Raw genomic sequence first — 14740 nt, forward strand, 5'->3', positions numbered from 1 at the left:
TGTGACTTTCCAGAATGGCAAGCTTGTTCCAAGGCAGTGCCCCAAGGCACTGAAGCAATTGACAGCCAGCAAGCATTTTCAGAAGGACTTCATCAACGGCAGCCTTCACATTTCCCTTAGTAAGTCTTTCCTGGAGAATCTTAAAGTTAAGGCCACAAGGGCATATTTCATCCTCAGCTTTATGAATATAGTTTAGGGTACCCATACAAATTTTGATCTATACAAAAGGGCACATTTTAAATCTTCATAATTGGGGTGGGTGTGGGCCACCAACAACTTCCCTCACCCAATAGTTATTTGAACAATATATTTTGGCCAATTGGGAGATTATTGAAGGGTTGCTTTGTTATGTGTACATAGACCTGGACTGACCCTCTTCTACTCCCCATCCCCACAATATGGGTGTTTGGCTCCTGTCTAGACTACCTGTCCCTTTCACAAGCTCTTAATAGCCAAATCTGTGCTTATCAACCTATGTGCCACTGAGGAGACATCCTTGTAGCTGAATCTGTAGTTTAAGTCCAGGCAGCCATGCCATGTGATTGATCTAAGAATTACTAGTGATAATCCTGCAGAGTGAAAGTTAACAGGTAAGCAATAATGAGGACATTCGAGTGCCACATTTTTGTAGTATCTGTAAAAGATCTTCAAGCATACTGAAAAGGTTTTTTCAACTAATTACAGATATATATATTTTTTCGGTGGAAAGGCAACACTAATCTCCATTCTTTTTTAATGAAATGGCCCTCGAAATTGTATGGTGGTATGGGTGAAGCTAGCAGCACCAACACAGAGGGGAGGGGAAGGAATCCAGCTTGACCATGAATATTCCCCAGGCAAGCAGCCAATCAGAATCACAACTGTATACAAAAATGTTCAAACGCTGCAAACTTTACACATTTCACAGTAAGGTAAAGTGTATTATAAAATCATTTCTGCTGACTTACTCCCACTTCTGTGGCTTTTCTTTTTTTTAGTGAACATGACGACAGGTTCAATTTAAGCAATACATTTAAAGTGGAGTATTAAAATATATCGAAAAAATCTGGTTAAAGAGCCAATTCATTCAAAAGGGACCAGGGGAACCTGGTGGGCTCAGTCATCCCCCGGATTAAGTGTCTTGGTTTCTCCAACAGTGAGAATTTCCCCACTTCCTGTCCACCTGGTAGATTTAGGTATTCCACCCATCTTTGTGTCTTTCAGCTCCTCCTTTTTTTCTCCATAATATAAAATGAATACAAATCCAGCAGGAAGAGTGGTAACCCCTCATAATGGGCACAGTAGGAATGCAGACTAAGTACAGAGCACCCAGAGTACAGAGTACCCTAAGTACTAAGTACAGAGACCCCATCAATAGAGCCTCGGAGAGCTATAACAAACTGTCAGGTGATTTGATTCTTCGCCATCTACCAAAAACTGAAGTATCAATATTGGGTGGACTGACCCTTTAACCCAAATGATGGGATTTTATTGCACCAGTTCTCCACAACCGTATTGTTTGGGTATACCATGTCAACAGCAAAATGACCATGGGTATGTCGCCGTATGTTTACCTTTGTTCCTTACTTATTTGGCTTATTAGACCAGATCTCCAACTCACATCCAAAGTCCTCTACTCTTTCCTGTCTGCATGTTAAAGTATGACTATGGTGTAAAAGTAAAAATGTAATGCAAAATGATAAGTTCAGTAACAGAGTGGCGTTCATTTAAGCAAGTTCGCTCTGTAACACCAAAAAGGTATCTTTGATGGGTGGATTGGCCAGTCTCTGTCCTCACTTCCAGTAGTCAAGTGCACTGCAGCTCAGACATACAAATATTACTGTTGTCACTCTTGTGTCGGCTGAATTCACTGGAACATCACTACAAGGAGGTAACGTCACCTCAGCCTGGGCTTTCAACTGCAGTCAATGCTGCCCCTTGCTTTGCAATTAACACTTGATCACACTCATAACCCTGCCTAGTCCTACTCACTAGACTGGGGGAAGCCAAAACTGTGGCCCTCCTGCTATGGTGCAACTACAAATACCATGAGGCATTGCAAGACCCTGACAGCCACAGGCATGACTCTCAGAGACAGATGCATCATGGTATTGGTAGTTTTATGACAGCTGGATGGCCGGAGTTTGCCTACCCCTGAACTAGATAATGCCTAGCCATGCCTATCCTCACCAATTACCAAAAGGAATCATGGGATACATAGTACAGGCAGCAGACTAGCAGAGTTATGGGAAATGATGTCATAGTGCTGCCTAAGCCTGCCCAGCATCGTCTTCAGAAATGAGGAACAGGAGCGAGCATGGCTGATGACACAATTCATTTATACTTCTTTAATGAGGCAGGAAACATTTTCAGGTAAACTCTGAGCAGACAATAACTTATTACAGAGATTCCAGCCACTTACATGAACTGACTCGTGTTGTCTTTAGTTGTACTTTAACTTGCATTTTTGCAATAAGTAGAACGGTAAAGAGAGTAAGAATCACCACTTCTAATTTCATCCAGATTTCCTCTTATCTCTCTCTATGGGGCCTTTGAAACTTAACACCAGGCAGATATACAAGACACAAATTGATGCAGCTCTGTATCCATTAATAAATTCCTTCACATATATTTTCAAAAAGCATTGGAACTATCAGAATTTAAGTTGGCTTTTACGTGTTTTTACCCCCTCCACAGTGGGACACAGACTGGGACAGAGAGCTTGTTGTGCTGCATACAAATGTGCTGGTAAGAAAAACGCTGATAGGAGAGAGCAAAAAGAGTGTACAGATCTTTAAATCCATCTCTGCTCTATTAAAGTCCAATCACAGGCTTGGGATTAGGAGATGACACCACTGAATTCCTAGAAGGACTGAGAATGTGGTGTCATCCTTTCCTCTCTTCTGTCTGGCAAAGCTGTGTAGATCTCAGAACTGGATGGAAAGAAATACAAATCCTTTGAAGGGTAAAGCAGCTCTCTTATATGCACATCGTTTATGTATTTAGCCATTTGCTTTGAATTCAGCTTTTATTTGTGCAGGCATTGAAGGCATGCTCTCAGGCATGCTCCCAGACATGTATATTTACCCAGTTATGCTCCTTCCCCACCTGCAGCATATCTACCTGTCTAAGCTTCGATGTCAACTGATGTTCTTACTGATGTTCTGATGTCTTGGAACTTTTGGATTTTGATGGGCCTGAGATTCTGAGATTGAGAGCGGTCAAAATGGAGGGCATGGTTGGTTTGCATTTTGTGTGCTGCAGCAAATTGCAGAGTTTATCAGTGGCTTACATAGGGGCTGATTTATAAAGGGTTTGCCTAGTGTACAGCTGGGTGAACACTGTTCACATGATATTACTGCTCCTAGATCAGCCTTACTGAACCATGGTGCCATGGCACACCAAGGTGCCTTCTGACATCCTTAGGGGGGCCTAGAAATTTTATAACGGTAGAACTCTGAAGGGGGATTTACATATCAAAGGGGGGCTCTGATGTAAGTGGAGCTCCTGATGTGAAAGGTGGGGTTTCTGATATGAAAGGAGGGAGCTTCTAATGTAAAGGGGGACTGTGATGGGAAAAAGAGGATTCTGATGTAAAGGGCTACTGATATGAAAGGGGTTCCTGATTTGAAGGGACCACTTTTTTGTGTGTTTTTCCCTGGAGGCACCCCTCTTACATTTTAGACTGGGTGCCTGAAGATTTTGCATGCTTTCTAAGGGTGCTGTGAGTGAAAAATGGTTGAGAACTGCTGCTCTAGATTAAGCCGAGGAGCACAGGAAAATTCTCTGCTCCTTGGCTCCATCTAGCAGCAGTAATGCAGAGTGAGCCCAGCTTTACGTTGGGTGAACCCTTTATATATCGGTCCTATAGTGTTTTGTGGCAAAATATGGGGCTAACAATGCAAACAGCACTGACTTGACAATAAGCATACCAAAGAATGGCAAACCTAACAACACCTGGCCAACAAACATGCAATTGTTACAACATGTCGGCAACAAACTGGCAATACAGACAATATATAAACAACAAATGGGCAGCTGTCACAATATGAGGGCAAATAATGGCCAACTGCAACAACATAAAGACATTAGGGCCTGGGCCTGAGCCACAACTATGGCGGGAGGATGCTTTAGATAGCTGTAGTAGAATGAACAAACAGCAATGCATGTAATACATACAGGCTAGTTCGGACTGCTGTATAGGACATATAGAGTTAAACAACACAGTGCTGGCTAGGTTGGAGAAATTAAATTACAAATACACATACCGGCCTGGACAATGCACATCTTTCACAGGCAGGTCATTGTAGGAATGTGTATAGAGCTGTCCTGTATCTTCATTCATTTGGATTTCCCTGCTCTGCCTGCTGCCCTTGCATTGTAGCTAAAGGGAGGTGAAGGCAGAATAATCAGCCCGCCATTCCTCCATGCTCCATTCTTCTTCAGTAGACCTCTCTCGCTGCTGCCAATAATAATGTTCTACTATGTCGACTGACAGCGGTGACACCAAAGTCCGTGCTCTTGGTCAACTTACAAAAGCTAATAATTAGAGCTGGGAACTCAGAGATCCAGAAAGCTGGCTGCTTATCCAGAATCTCCAGACCAGATCCAGTAAGTTCCAAGCTATGCTAATGTTGGAGCTTAGATATGGGGATGATGTCATGGCACCCCCCACCCCCCTCCCACAAGACAGTGTTCAGGCTTAGTGGCTGGTGTCTCAGGCCTGAGCACTCTTACACAGGGGTGGTCACGTGCATCCCTATTCCTGGAAATGTAATGTAATCAAGGCTACATAGGCGTCACTTTATATAAGGCAGTCCAGGAGCAGTGTTTTCATAATTCATTGCAAAAAAAAGAATACCTTTTTAGTCCGAATTATAAAATAATTTTAAAATGAAGACATTTGTGCTGTTGGTTCATGCAATTGGTAACGACCAGTCCACATTAGCCATTGTGGAATTTTTTTTGGACAACATTTCAATCCCCCGATTGGTCTTATTTGCTGCCTGGAGATGGTTTGCTGGAATCTTTTGCCAAAATAGCTTAGACTGTTCTCCCATGAACCGTTGCTTGCTTCCATGTGATTAAGACAAGGTAACATCACTCCACAAACGATTAATGTTGCCAAAACCCTGTTTATCCACCTCAAAGACCTGAATGGGAACTTCTAATGTAGCATCTTAATATCCAGTGCTTAGTTCTTTACTCAGCTATTCCATTGCATGAGGAACATCAGATGACTTCTTCCTAGACATTATGGAGCTTCCACCAATCAAAGTTCTTCCGTGGTTTTTCAGCCAGTTTGATGCACCATTGTGTTCTTCCTTCACCAGGCTGGTCACTGTTTGTTATGTTATAAAATGATAAATAATGATTTGTGATTTTTAAATCTGCAAAATTGACGCTCTGGTGTCCTGTGGAGGCAAATTGCAACCTTCAAGTTTATAGTCCTTTTACAGATCCATAGGGTATATCCCTCTAGACATCACTCTGTGATGAAGCTAAAAGAGGAAAAGAGACATAAAAGTGAATCTATCATTTTATGTTTGCCTTTTTTTCTTTAGATATGTAAATGAACTATCAAAACTGTGCTTATTGAGGCAAGCGCTGAAGCAAGTAATGTGAAAGACCACAGTGAAGGAAACACAGCTATTTAAAGGCAATCTGTCATGTGGCCAAAAGGAGACATAGAAATAATAATGCTGTACAGATGACTCCATAAAGAACCAGCTTCTACCATCACTGAGCTCCACCTGCCTCTCCATAATCCGCAGCTGGGGTACCAGTAAGAAAGTAGAAGTTATAGGTATGAGGCACGTCTGTATGTTATCACCGCCCACACCATAATACCGCATACCACTAACAGGGTTATTCACAAAAGGGTGAATAGTTTGGAGAAGGCCGGAGAAGGGAACAATCTAGGACAACACAGAATATTTGGAAAAATTCTCCAATTCAGCTCACTTTCCAGTTCAGCTATGTTGTCCTAGATTGTTCACTTATCCTGCCTTTTCCAAACCCTTCACCCTTTTCTCATAACATGCAAGCATTACGTTTAATAATGTGACACTAAACTCAGGAGTTTAGTGTCCCTAACTATTAACCATATTGTCCAAGTTTGTTGTTTATACTTGAACATTATGGCTAGAGTTTCCCCTGTGGCATGTGGTTTGGTCTGTCTTTAATGGCTTCTTAATGTTTTGAAGGACTTAGAAGAAAAGCTACTCCAGGCTTTACTCAGGACAGGTTTCCTTTAAGGGAAGTCAGCATCCTTTTGAAGGAAAAGCTTCAATTATTGTTTTGTGCCACGGGATACAAACACCTCTATATATTTCTTCAGTAAAAGTAATCGGCGTAATAATACACAAGTACCTATTTTTCAGTGCTGAAAAAAACAGCCTACTTGTTTCCAACACAATGAGACTTCATTATGCTGAATAAAACAACACGAAATCAGGTTTCTAAGGCAATAATTACACTTGAAAAAAGAAGAAGTGTTATTGTTTTTAATGGAACAAAACAGGCTTCCACTGAAGGTAATCATACCTTTTGGGTCAGATGCAATCAGTATTTGTGCCTGTGGTTCAGTATTAGGACACGTGTTTTATCTGTGCTGCTGACTGGACAGGGCTAAATAAGAACTTGGCATGGAATGACTCCCCAGCCCTGTAATTTCAAGCAACACCGGCATACATACTGTGTATGTAAGTCCAGACAAACATAAAATAACACCATCTAATTAATTTTGTACTCACTAAAAATCATAAAGGCCCTTTTACATTGTTACGTATTAACACACGTGTTCCGATGCACTAGAGCGCATTTGTGTGGTCGGTTCCTTCTAATAAATATAATGGCTGTTCCCATCTCAGTGCTGCAAAAAATATTAAATCTCTGATTTTCTTCTGCATTTTTGTGACCTAGGTAGGTTGACCAAAAGTCACTGCTTTCACGAGGCTGGCCCGGGAAAAATGTGTCCCTGGTTGTGCCCCCATTTAAAAAAAAAGTCCCTGGCCTAGGAGCCATGTGGGATTCTGCCTGGGAACTTTTCTCTAGTTTTATATTTCAAAATGATTTGAATCTGGACAGAATGACATATTGTACAATGGTGTCACTACCTTGGCTATGTAATGTGGAATGGGTATTTGAATCTGGACAGAGCTGTGTCCGGTTTGTCAAGGAAAGCAGTTCACTCAAACATACATCAGCTCGGTGTGGAAACATGTTAAACTAACTAGAGAATGCTTGCATTACTAAGATATCTTTTTGTCTTAGGGAAAATTACGTCTTCTTTTAATCTCTGCATATGATTGGATATTTGTTGACTCAACTGCACTCCACCTGATGTCATACTCTATGACTCAACATATACACTAATTTTCCCAATTGTCATTGAATCTCTAGGCTTGTCTGTGTACATTGACAACAGAGCTAACTATGCAGTTCAACAAACAGAGGCGGCCAACACCTGTTAATGCTATGTGGGAAAGGAAACCTTGCATAAGTAGAATGAAGGAGCACCTACATTTCATACCAGATCATCCGTGCAGTCATCCTGTGCAAGATCTTCTCCATCGTCTCCATTTAGGGGTTCATCTGTGGCTGTATCTCCGGCTTCTGATGTGCTGTCGTCCTGGGAGAATTCACTTCGGCTGCAGTCAGACTTCTTTCTTGATGTAATGGCTGAAGTAAAGAGGAAGACATCTAGGAACGGTCATCTTACTGAATGTTGGGTAGCTCTGTACTATACACATGAGATAATGTACCTCCTACTGTAAGAGTTTCACCAAGGAGTTATTTGATGGTCATGTACTACACAAGGCTGAATTTGTCTGGCCACAGAACTTCTTCATCAGTCCTAATATCATTATATTCTTCTCTAATAAATGGAGAAGGTCAGTGACGATGGCAGTTTGGTTGGAACCTCAAGCTTGACCTCTCATACCTGTGCCAGAGATATTAGTGAAGCTTCACTCTGAGTACAAAACAGTTCAGACCTGCCATGGATCTGAACCTTGACCCACTCTATCTAAAATGGACAAGTATGACCTGTATTATATTGCTCCACTAATTTTGTAACATCAATAAAGAAATTGAATCTTAAATGGTGGAAAATATGCATGTGTAAGAACCTGAATCTCCACTCTTTAAGCCAATGTATTTTTTGTGTTTGGAACAACATGGACTTTCACAAAACAGGAAGTATATAAAATTCCTATCTAAGAGGACATACTGTAGATGGTAACAAAGTATCTTATTAAAGTAGAATAGAGGGAGGGTGAGAATCTCTATCTGTTTTTAATTGCTGTGTGTGCTCCTGTAGGGAGATCTTACATCCTGTTTGTCACCAGGAGTGAAATTATGTAAAATCTTCCAAAACCTGACAGAAGGTATAACCCTTGCCCACAACAGCTGGGAAGCCAAAGTTGCCTACCCTTGTGTTATGATACTGCAGCTTCACCTAATATGGATAAATGTGTGCTGTTACTTAGTTGTATTCTCTTCCTGCCAGCGCAGAAATGTCAGCTCAATGTAAGGCTGCAAGACCCCCATGGAGGTTGTCCAATCTCCTGCATGATACCTGACACACTCTCTTGGACGCAGAAGGAGTGTAAAAATGTTGCTAAACAAAACATTTATCAGTTATGTATTTCTGATAACACCTTTGCTATATGACATTTTTGAGCACTGAGCTCATTTAGGAAATAAGACTAACGGGGTTATTCACAAAAGGGTGAAGAATTAGGAGAAGGCAGGAGAAGTGAACAATCTAGGACAACATAGCTAAACTGTAAAGTGAGCTGAATTGGAGAATTTTTCCAAATCAGCTATGTTGTCCTAGATTGTTCACTTCTCCTGCCTTCTCCAAACTCTTCACCCTTTTGTGAATAACCCTGTAAGTCCTGCAGCCTGAATCTACTGCTCTGACAGGAAGCGAAAACAAGTGAATAATCAAACATTATCTCTCAGAACTATGCCAGTACTTTTATAACAATTCAGGTCTGGAGATTCTGATCATAACAAATTCTTAGTTCAAATTCTTGGGCCCTGTTTGTTTTTAAAGAAGCTGTTGAGTTCTCACTGGGCCCAACCATTTCATACAGTGTAGTCTTTCTTTATGATCTGTAGACATATACTAGATAATGAGGCTTGACCCAGGGAAAGAGTGTGAGCAGGCCTGAGATGCAGTCATACTCCATTATATTGCCCATACACAATATGGCACTATCAGGAGTCTTCAAGGACATCCTAGTGTGACATTACAGTGGCACAATATAGTCTAGAATTTTCCCAAACCGTAGACTCAACATATGCTCACCCTCAATTTCCCTGAAGAAGCTTTATTTAAGGTATTTGAGATGAACATACTCATGTACACTATCCCCCCCCCCCCCAAAAAAAAGGTCACCACTTGGATTTAGCTAAGCAAATAGGCCTTCATAGGATAATAGGTCTAGGTTCAGCAACGTTATATGCCCAAAAAAAATTAGGTCCGCTGTCTACCTGAATATACTGAATGACCAGGTTTTTCCATCAATGGATTTTCTCTTCCCTAATGGCACATTGGGTATATTCCAAGATGACAATGCCAGAATTCATCGGGCTCAAATTGTGAAAGAGAGGTTTAGGGGGCATGAGACATCATTGTCACACATGGATTGGCCACCACAGAGTCCAGACCTTAACCCCATCGAGAATCTCTAGGATGTGCTGGAGAAGACTTTACACTGTGGTCCGACTCTCCCATCATCACTACAAGATCTTGGTGAAAAATTAATGCAACTCTGGACGGAAATAAATGTTGTGACATTGCATGAGCTTATTGAAATGATGCCACAGCGAATGTGTGCCGTAATCAAAGCTAAAGGTGATCCAACTAAATATTAGAGTGTGTGACTTTCTTTTTTTTTTTGGCCAAGCAGTGTATTAAAAAGACTTTACACTAAGCCCCATTCTTCATCAACCAACCTGCACATGACTTCTGTTCGTCTGTGATCTGCTCCAACCTTCCCAGCAGAGCATCAATGTTTGTCTTGATCTGTGTGAGCTCTGACTTAATGGTCTGAATCTCATTGCTTCTTACTACAAATAAAAACAGAATGTCCTTATGTCATTGTCATTTATCATAGGCATTGTGGAGAAATTCATCTTCAAAGTTCACAACAGAGGCATTGAAATCTTAGCTTTCTTTACTATTACTTTCTATACCAGCAGAATCTTGCCAGCTTGCCAGCCCTCTAAAGTAAACACACAACAGGTGTTTCTAAGTTGTTATAAACCAATTGAAATCTAACTCTATAGTCCTTGATATGATCTTTAGAAACCTTTGAGAATTAATTATGTCAATGTACCAGCAGCTAAATAGGTCAGTCAGGGCTTGTTTTAGAGCTATTTTAGTGCTTGTATGTAAATGCTTTAATATGTGAATTCACACTTACATCTTAACTTGGCTGCACTCCCTGTGATGGCTGCTGATCTTGCGAGTAGCTTGACCGGTAGAGCTGACTTTACCCTTCGTACAAGAGGGACTGTCACACGTGGACGCTTTACAGGAACTGCTCGAGGAGCCGGTGACACTCTTCCTCGATATTCAAACAGCCTAGGTAGATGGAGAGAACCGATCAGCACAATACCCTGTAATGTATCACTTTATAGCATATGTATTAGCCCCATCTTATCAAAAGCCCTGTAACCCTTTTGTGCCAGTGGGCTCCTGTATGCGGACTCATGGGCATTATAGAAGCCTATTCACATGTGTAAAGCCGACTGCCGGTTTTACACTGGAAGTGATTCCAACCGAACATTCCCATGGGCTGTCAAACATTGCAGTGCAGGGGTAGCCCCACTGTGAGAGTTAATGAAAACATTACCCAGAGTTCTTCTTTATTAATAAAACATGGAGGTTTTCTGAAATAAGGATACTGTTGCTGTATATTGTGGCATGTCAGGAATTTATTCAATGAGACTTGAAAAGTTATAAAAGGGTCCACTTTAATACCAGCTCCTCTGCTCCTCCTCCACTTCATACTACTACTGCTAAAATAATAATAATAAATAAAATAATAATGTATTATTATATTTCTTTTTTACAATAATTGTCTAAAATGTCAATAATAAATATTTCCCATAATCCCTCTTTATCCATTGTTGTGGCTATAGCCAGCAGAGGGTGCTGTGACTCTACAACATTGCACATGCCACCCACACTCCTTCCAGCACGCCCCTGTGGGTTGCAGTCACTTAGAACTATTCCTTTCCCATAAAAGCATTCTTTGTTATCTGTGTGCCCACAATAGTACCATTTTTAATAGTAGCTCTTAAGGTGTTATGGCCCTTTTTCCTTTTCAGGCAGCAGCTTTAGTATTTGTAAGGGCTCATTCTGAAGGACACAAATACAGGCGTATGGGCAAGTGGCAGAAAACACACCATATTTGTGGTGCCTGTGAGCCTCAGGTGTTGTGTATTTGTGTCCATAGAATTGTATGAAACCAATACCCTGTAGATGGGTATACATGTGAAAATGCAAACATTGGCAGTTAAAGTAGATGCGGGTGGGCGTAATATTTGGGCCCTCTTTCCATTTTTTAGTATTTTCAGGCAGCGGCGTTAGTAATTTTAGGGCTCATTCCCACAGATGTAAATACAAGTGTAGGGGCATATAGACCAGAAGTTCCACTTCCCCTCCTCTCTCTGCCGACATCCATCACCAAGATGGCCGCGGGCAGGAGTCAATAAGACGACCGCAAATGCGCGATGCCGTCATTACCCTGTTACCCGGTCTCCGTTTTGGGTGTCACCCAGCCTCAGGACGCCCCTGCGTGATAAACATGCAATTGCATTCAGACCACCCCAAGTAACAACCTCCTGTGATTCTGAGCTGCCATGATTGAAAGAAATGAAATTCAATGAATGAAAGGGCCGGGCCAATCAGACTGAAGAGGAAAGGCAAGACACTGGAGTTCCTCCAGCCAGAAAATTAGGTTCTATCTGACTTGCTGCAGTTCTGATGTACATGGTGAGAAGCTCACAGTGTGCAGTAAAATCAGTAAGCAATTTCAGTCCAGGAGAGGAGCCTGAAAGACTGAAAGGAAGGTTGGAGTTCAGCTTTAATGTTCCCGGTCCGTGCACTAGATACTTTTCTTCTTGGATTTTAGTAATTGCAAAGGGAGTCTATGAGGCCGCCATTTGCACTGACTAATTCCTGTTACTGGAAACTCCAAAACGGGCAATAAATCACCAGGTGACCGGCCGAGATACACCGCAAACTCCAAAACTTTGACTCCATTTGTTGTCGTAATCGCCAAGCAATTGGAGACATAAATTGGTGGCTTCAATCATCCGCAAGGAGATGGAACTGAAATTGTCCCGATCAAATGCAGCGGAAAAATCCAATTTGATGAAATCGCCGCAGTTTTTTTTCCCGTTTCAATTCAACTGCAATTTTTTCTTTCAATAAGCTTTATTGATACTATTAATTTATTGTCCATTTTTGCTTCACAATCGAACAAATTCTGGTGGTCAATCAGCACCGAGGGTGGTAGAGTGCTTAGTTTCTGGCGATTACTTGTGACCATATTTGCCATATTGACTGAATATTGCCACATGTATGGTCAGCTTAAGCCAGGCAAAATGTGATCGTGATGATAAATACCATGAGGACAGATAAAGCCATTTCAGTGATGCTGTGTTATCACACTGAAAAAGTAAGGCTGAACTCCAAGCAGACAGAAAAAAACACCAACACAGGTACACTTAGTTTCTGGCGATTACTTGTGACCATATTTGCCATATTGACTGAATATTGCCACATGTATGGTCAGCTTAAGCCAGGCAAAATGTGATCGTGATGATAAATACCATGAGGACAGATAAAGCCATTTCAGTGATGCTGTGTTATCACACTGAAAAAGTAAGGCTGAACTCCAAGCAGACAGAAAAAAACAGCATCACAAGTAGTTATGTATTTATTTAAAAAAAAAAAAGTATTAATAATAATAAAATAATGAAAATAAATGTATAACTAAAAATAATAATAAAAAAGTATAAAAAATAAATGCATAAATAAAAATAAAATTACTAAAAATAATAATAGAAATAATACAAATAAACGGTACAAATAAAAATAATGAAATAAATGTATTAAAAAAATGAATATTACAAATAATAAAAAACAAATGTAAAAATTATCATTAAAACATGTATAAATACAAAAAATAGAACAAAAGCATTATATAAATAAAATAATAAGAACAAAAAATGCATCTTTAAAACAACTTCATTAAAGTGAGAGGCAATACTAAGTGACCAATCAGGCTGTTACTAAATGTTGTGGGGAACACGCTGACAAGATGGGAGAGCAAAAAGTTTATCTCATAAGTCTGTTGCTGCTACTTCACAGACCAATCACAGGCTTGGGCGAAGGAGGTGACCTAGCTGTGTTTCTTAACCCTTTTGCTGCCACAGACCTTTGGCAGCCAGGAGTGTGTTTACACTCCCTCAACTGACTGTCGGCTTTCATATAGAAGTGATTCAGGTGGCTCACTTCTACACGCCCTGCATGTGATCCCCCCCACACAATGTATTCTGAACTCCACTACCCTTCCAGTGGGCCCAGGACAGCCTTCGAAGGTGTCGGTGGGGAGAGTGGAGGGAGATCAGTGAACATTCGTTGGCTGAACTCCCCCTGTAACTTCCATTTTCATCCAAACCTGATCTCTGCTTGATCAGTTTCATTGGGCTGCAAAGGTGGTCCAATAGACCCCTGCTGTCTCCTTAAAGACGACCTGATGCCAGAAATATGCTATCACATAGGGACTGTTAGCTTTCTATTTGATAGCTATCAAATTAAGTGTCAAGAAAAGAGGATGAAAAAATTACAGGTAAACAAAGTTAACCAAAAACATATCTTAATCCCCCTCTGCCCGTGTGCACACACACAGATACAAATGTAAACACATGGGTTAGAAGTGCCTACTTATGAATACTACTATTGTGCTACACATGTTGGGTATCGCTGCACCTGCCAGAATGAGAGCAATAATTCTAGGGCCATTATTAAGGGTTAGCTCTAAACGGATGACCTGTACAAGCTTCTAAAGCAGGGGTAGCCAAAATCTGGCCTTCCAGCAAATCCCACGAGGCATTGCAAGATTCTCACAGCCACAGACATGACTCCTGGAGAGAGATGCATCATGGGATTTGTAGTTTCACCACAGCTGGAGGGCCGGAGTTTGGCTACCCCTGGTCTAAAGCATTGCTTATGGGCAAGTTTGGGATACCAACGTTTTTCCCCGTCTCACAGGCGCACACCATTTTGAGGCTAGACATGTTTGGTATCTATTTACTTGCCAAAATCTCTTCTTTTATATTCTACCAAAAAAATAGTACTATATTGTTTTTGTGTGAACTAAAATTAATTTGATTTTTTTTTACTGAAAATTTGGGTCTGACAAACTCTTGCACTAGTATTGTGTGAGATACAAAATTGCAACTCCCACCGTTTTATTCTCCAGGCTCCCTGCTTTCAGAAGATATTTAATTTAAGGGGGCTTTAAGCAATTTTCAAATGCTTAATCAATTTAAAATGTGTGCAATAAAAAAAAACAAAAAAAAACGCAAACACGACTGTGGCAGCAAAAGTGTTAAAGGTAATAGAAGAAAAAGTCAGCTGTGCTGTCCGGTAGGGCTGTGTACATCTCAGGATTGGATAGAAAGAAATACAAATCCTTTAGCAGGTAAACAAGCTCATATATATATATAT

The 14740-nt window shown here is 40.8% G+C and overlaps 1 protein-coding gene across 3 annotated transcripts in view; it reads right to left on the reverse strand.

The window, feature by feature from the left end:
* Positions 1-5332: 5332 nt before the first annotated feature.
* Positions 5333-14740, reverse strand: part of RALY (RALY heterogeneous nuclear ribonucleoprotein) — a 68304-nt gene continuing 58896 nt past the window's right edge. For 2 of the 3 annotated variants that reach the window (XM_018571486.1, XM_018571483.1), the window contains 4 exons: positions 10419-10579; positions 9949-10062; positions 7514-7662; positions 5333-5480 (listed from right to left, as the gene is read on the reverse strand). In XM_018571486.1, coding sequence (XP_018426988.1) covers positions 5433-5480; positions 7514-7662; positions 9949-10062; positions 10419-10579 — 472 coding nt within the window. In that variant the 3' untranslated portion in view covers positions 5333-5432. Of the gene's footprint in view, positions 5481-7504; positions 7663-9948; positions 10063-10418; positions 10580-14740 lie in introns of all 3 variants that reach the window. The other variant, XM_018571485.1, reaches the window with a different exon arrangement.

Source organism: Nanorana parkeri, unplaced genomic scaffold (genome assembly GCF_000935625.1).
Source record: "Nanorana parkeri isolate BGI_ZX_2015 unplaced genomic scaffold, ASM93562v1 scaffold1766, whole genome shotgun sequence".
Lineage (NCBI taxonomy): Eukaryota > Metazoa > Chordata > Amphibia > Anura > Dicroglossidae > Nanorana > Nanorana parkeri.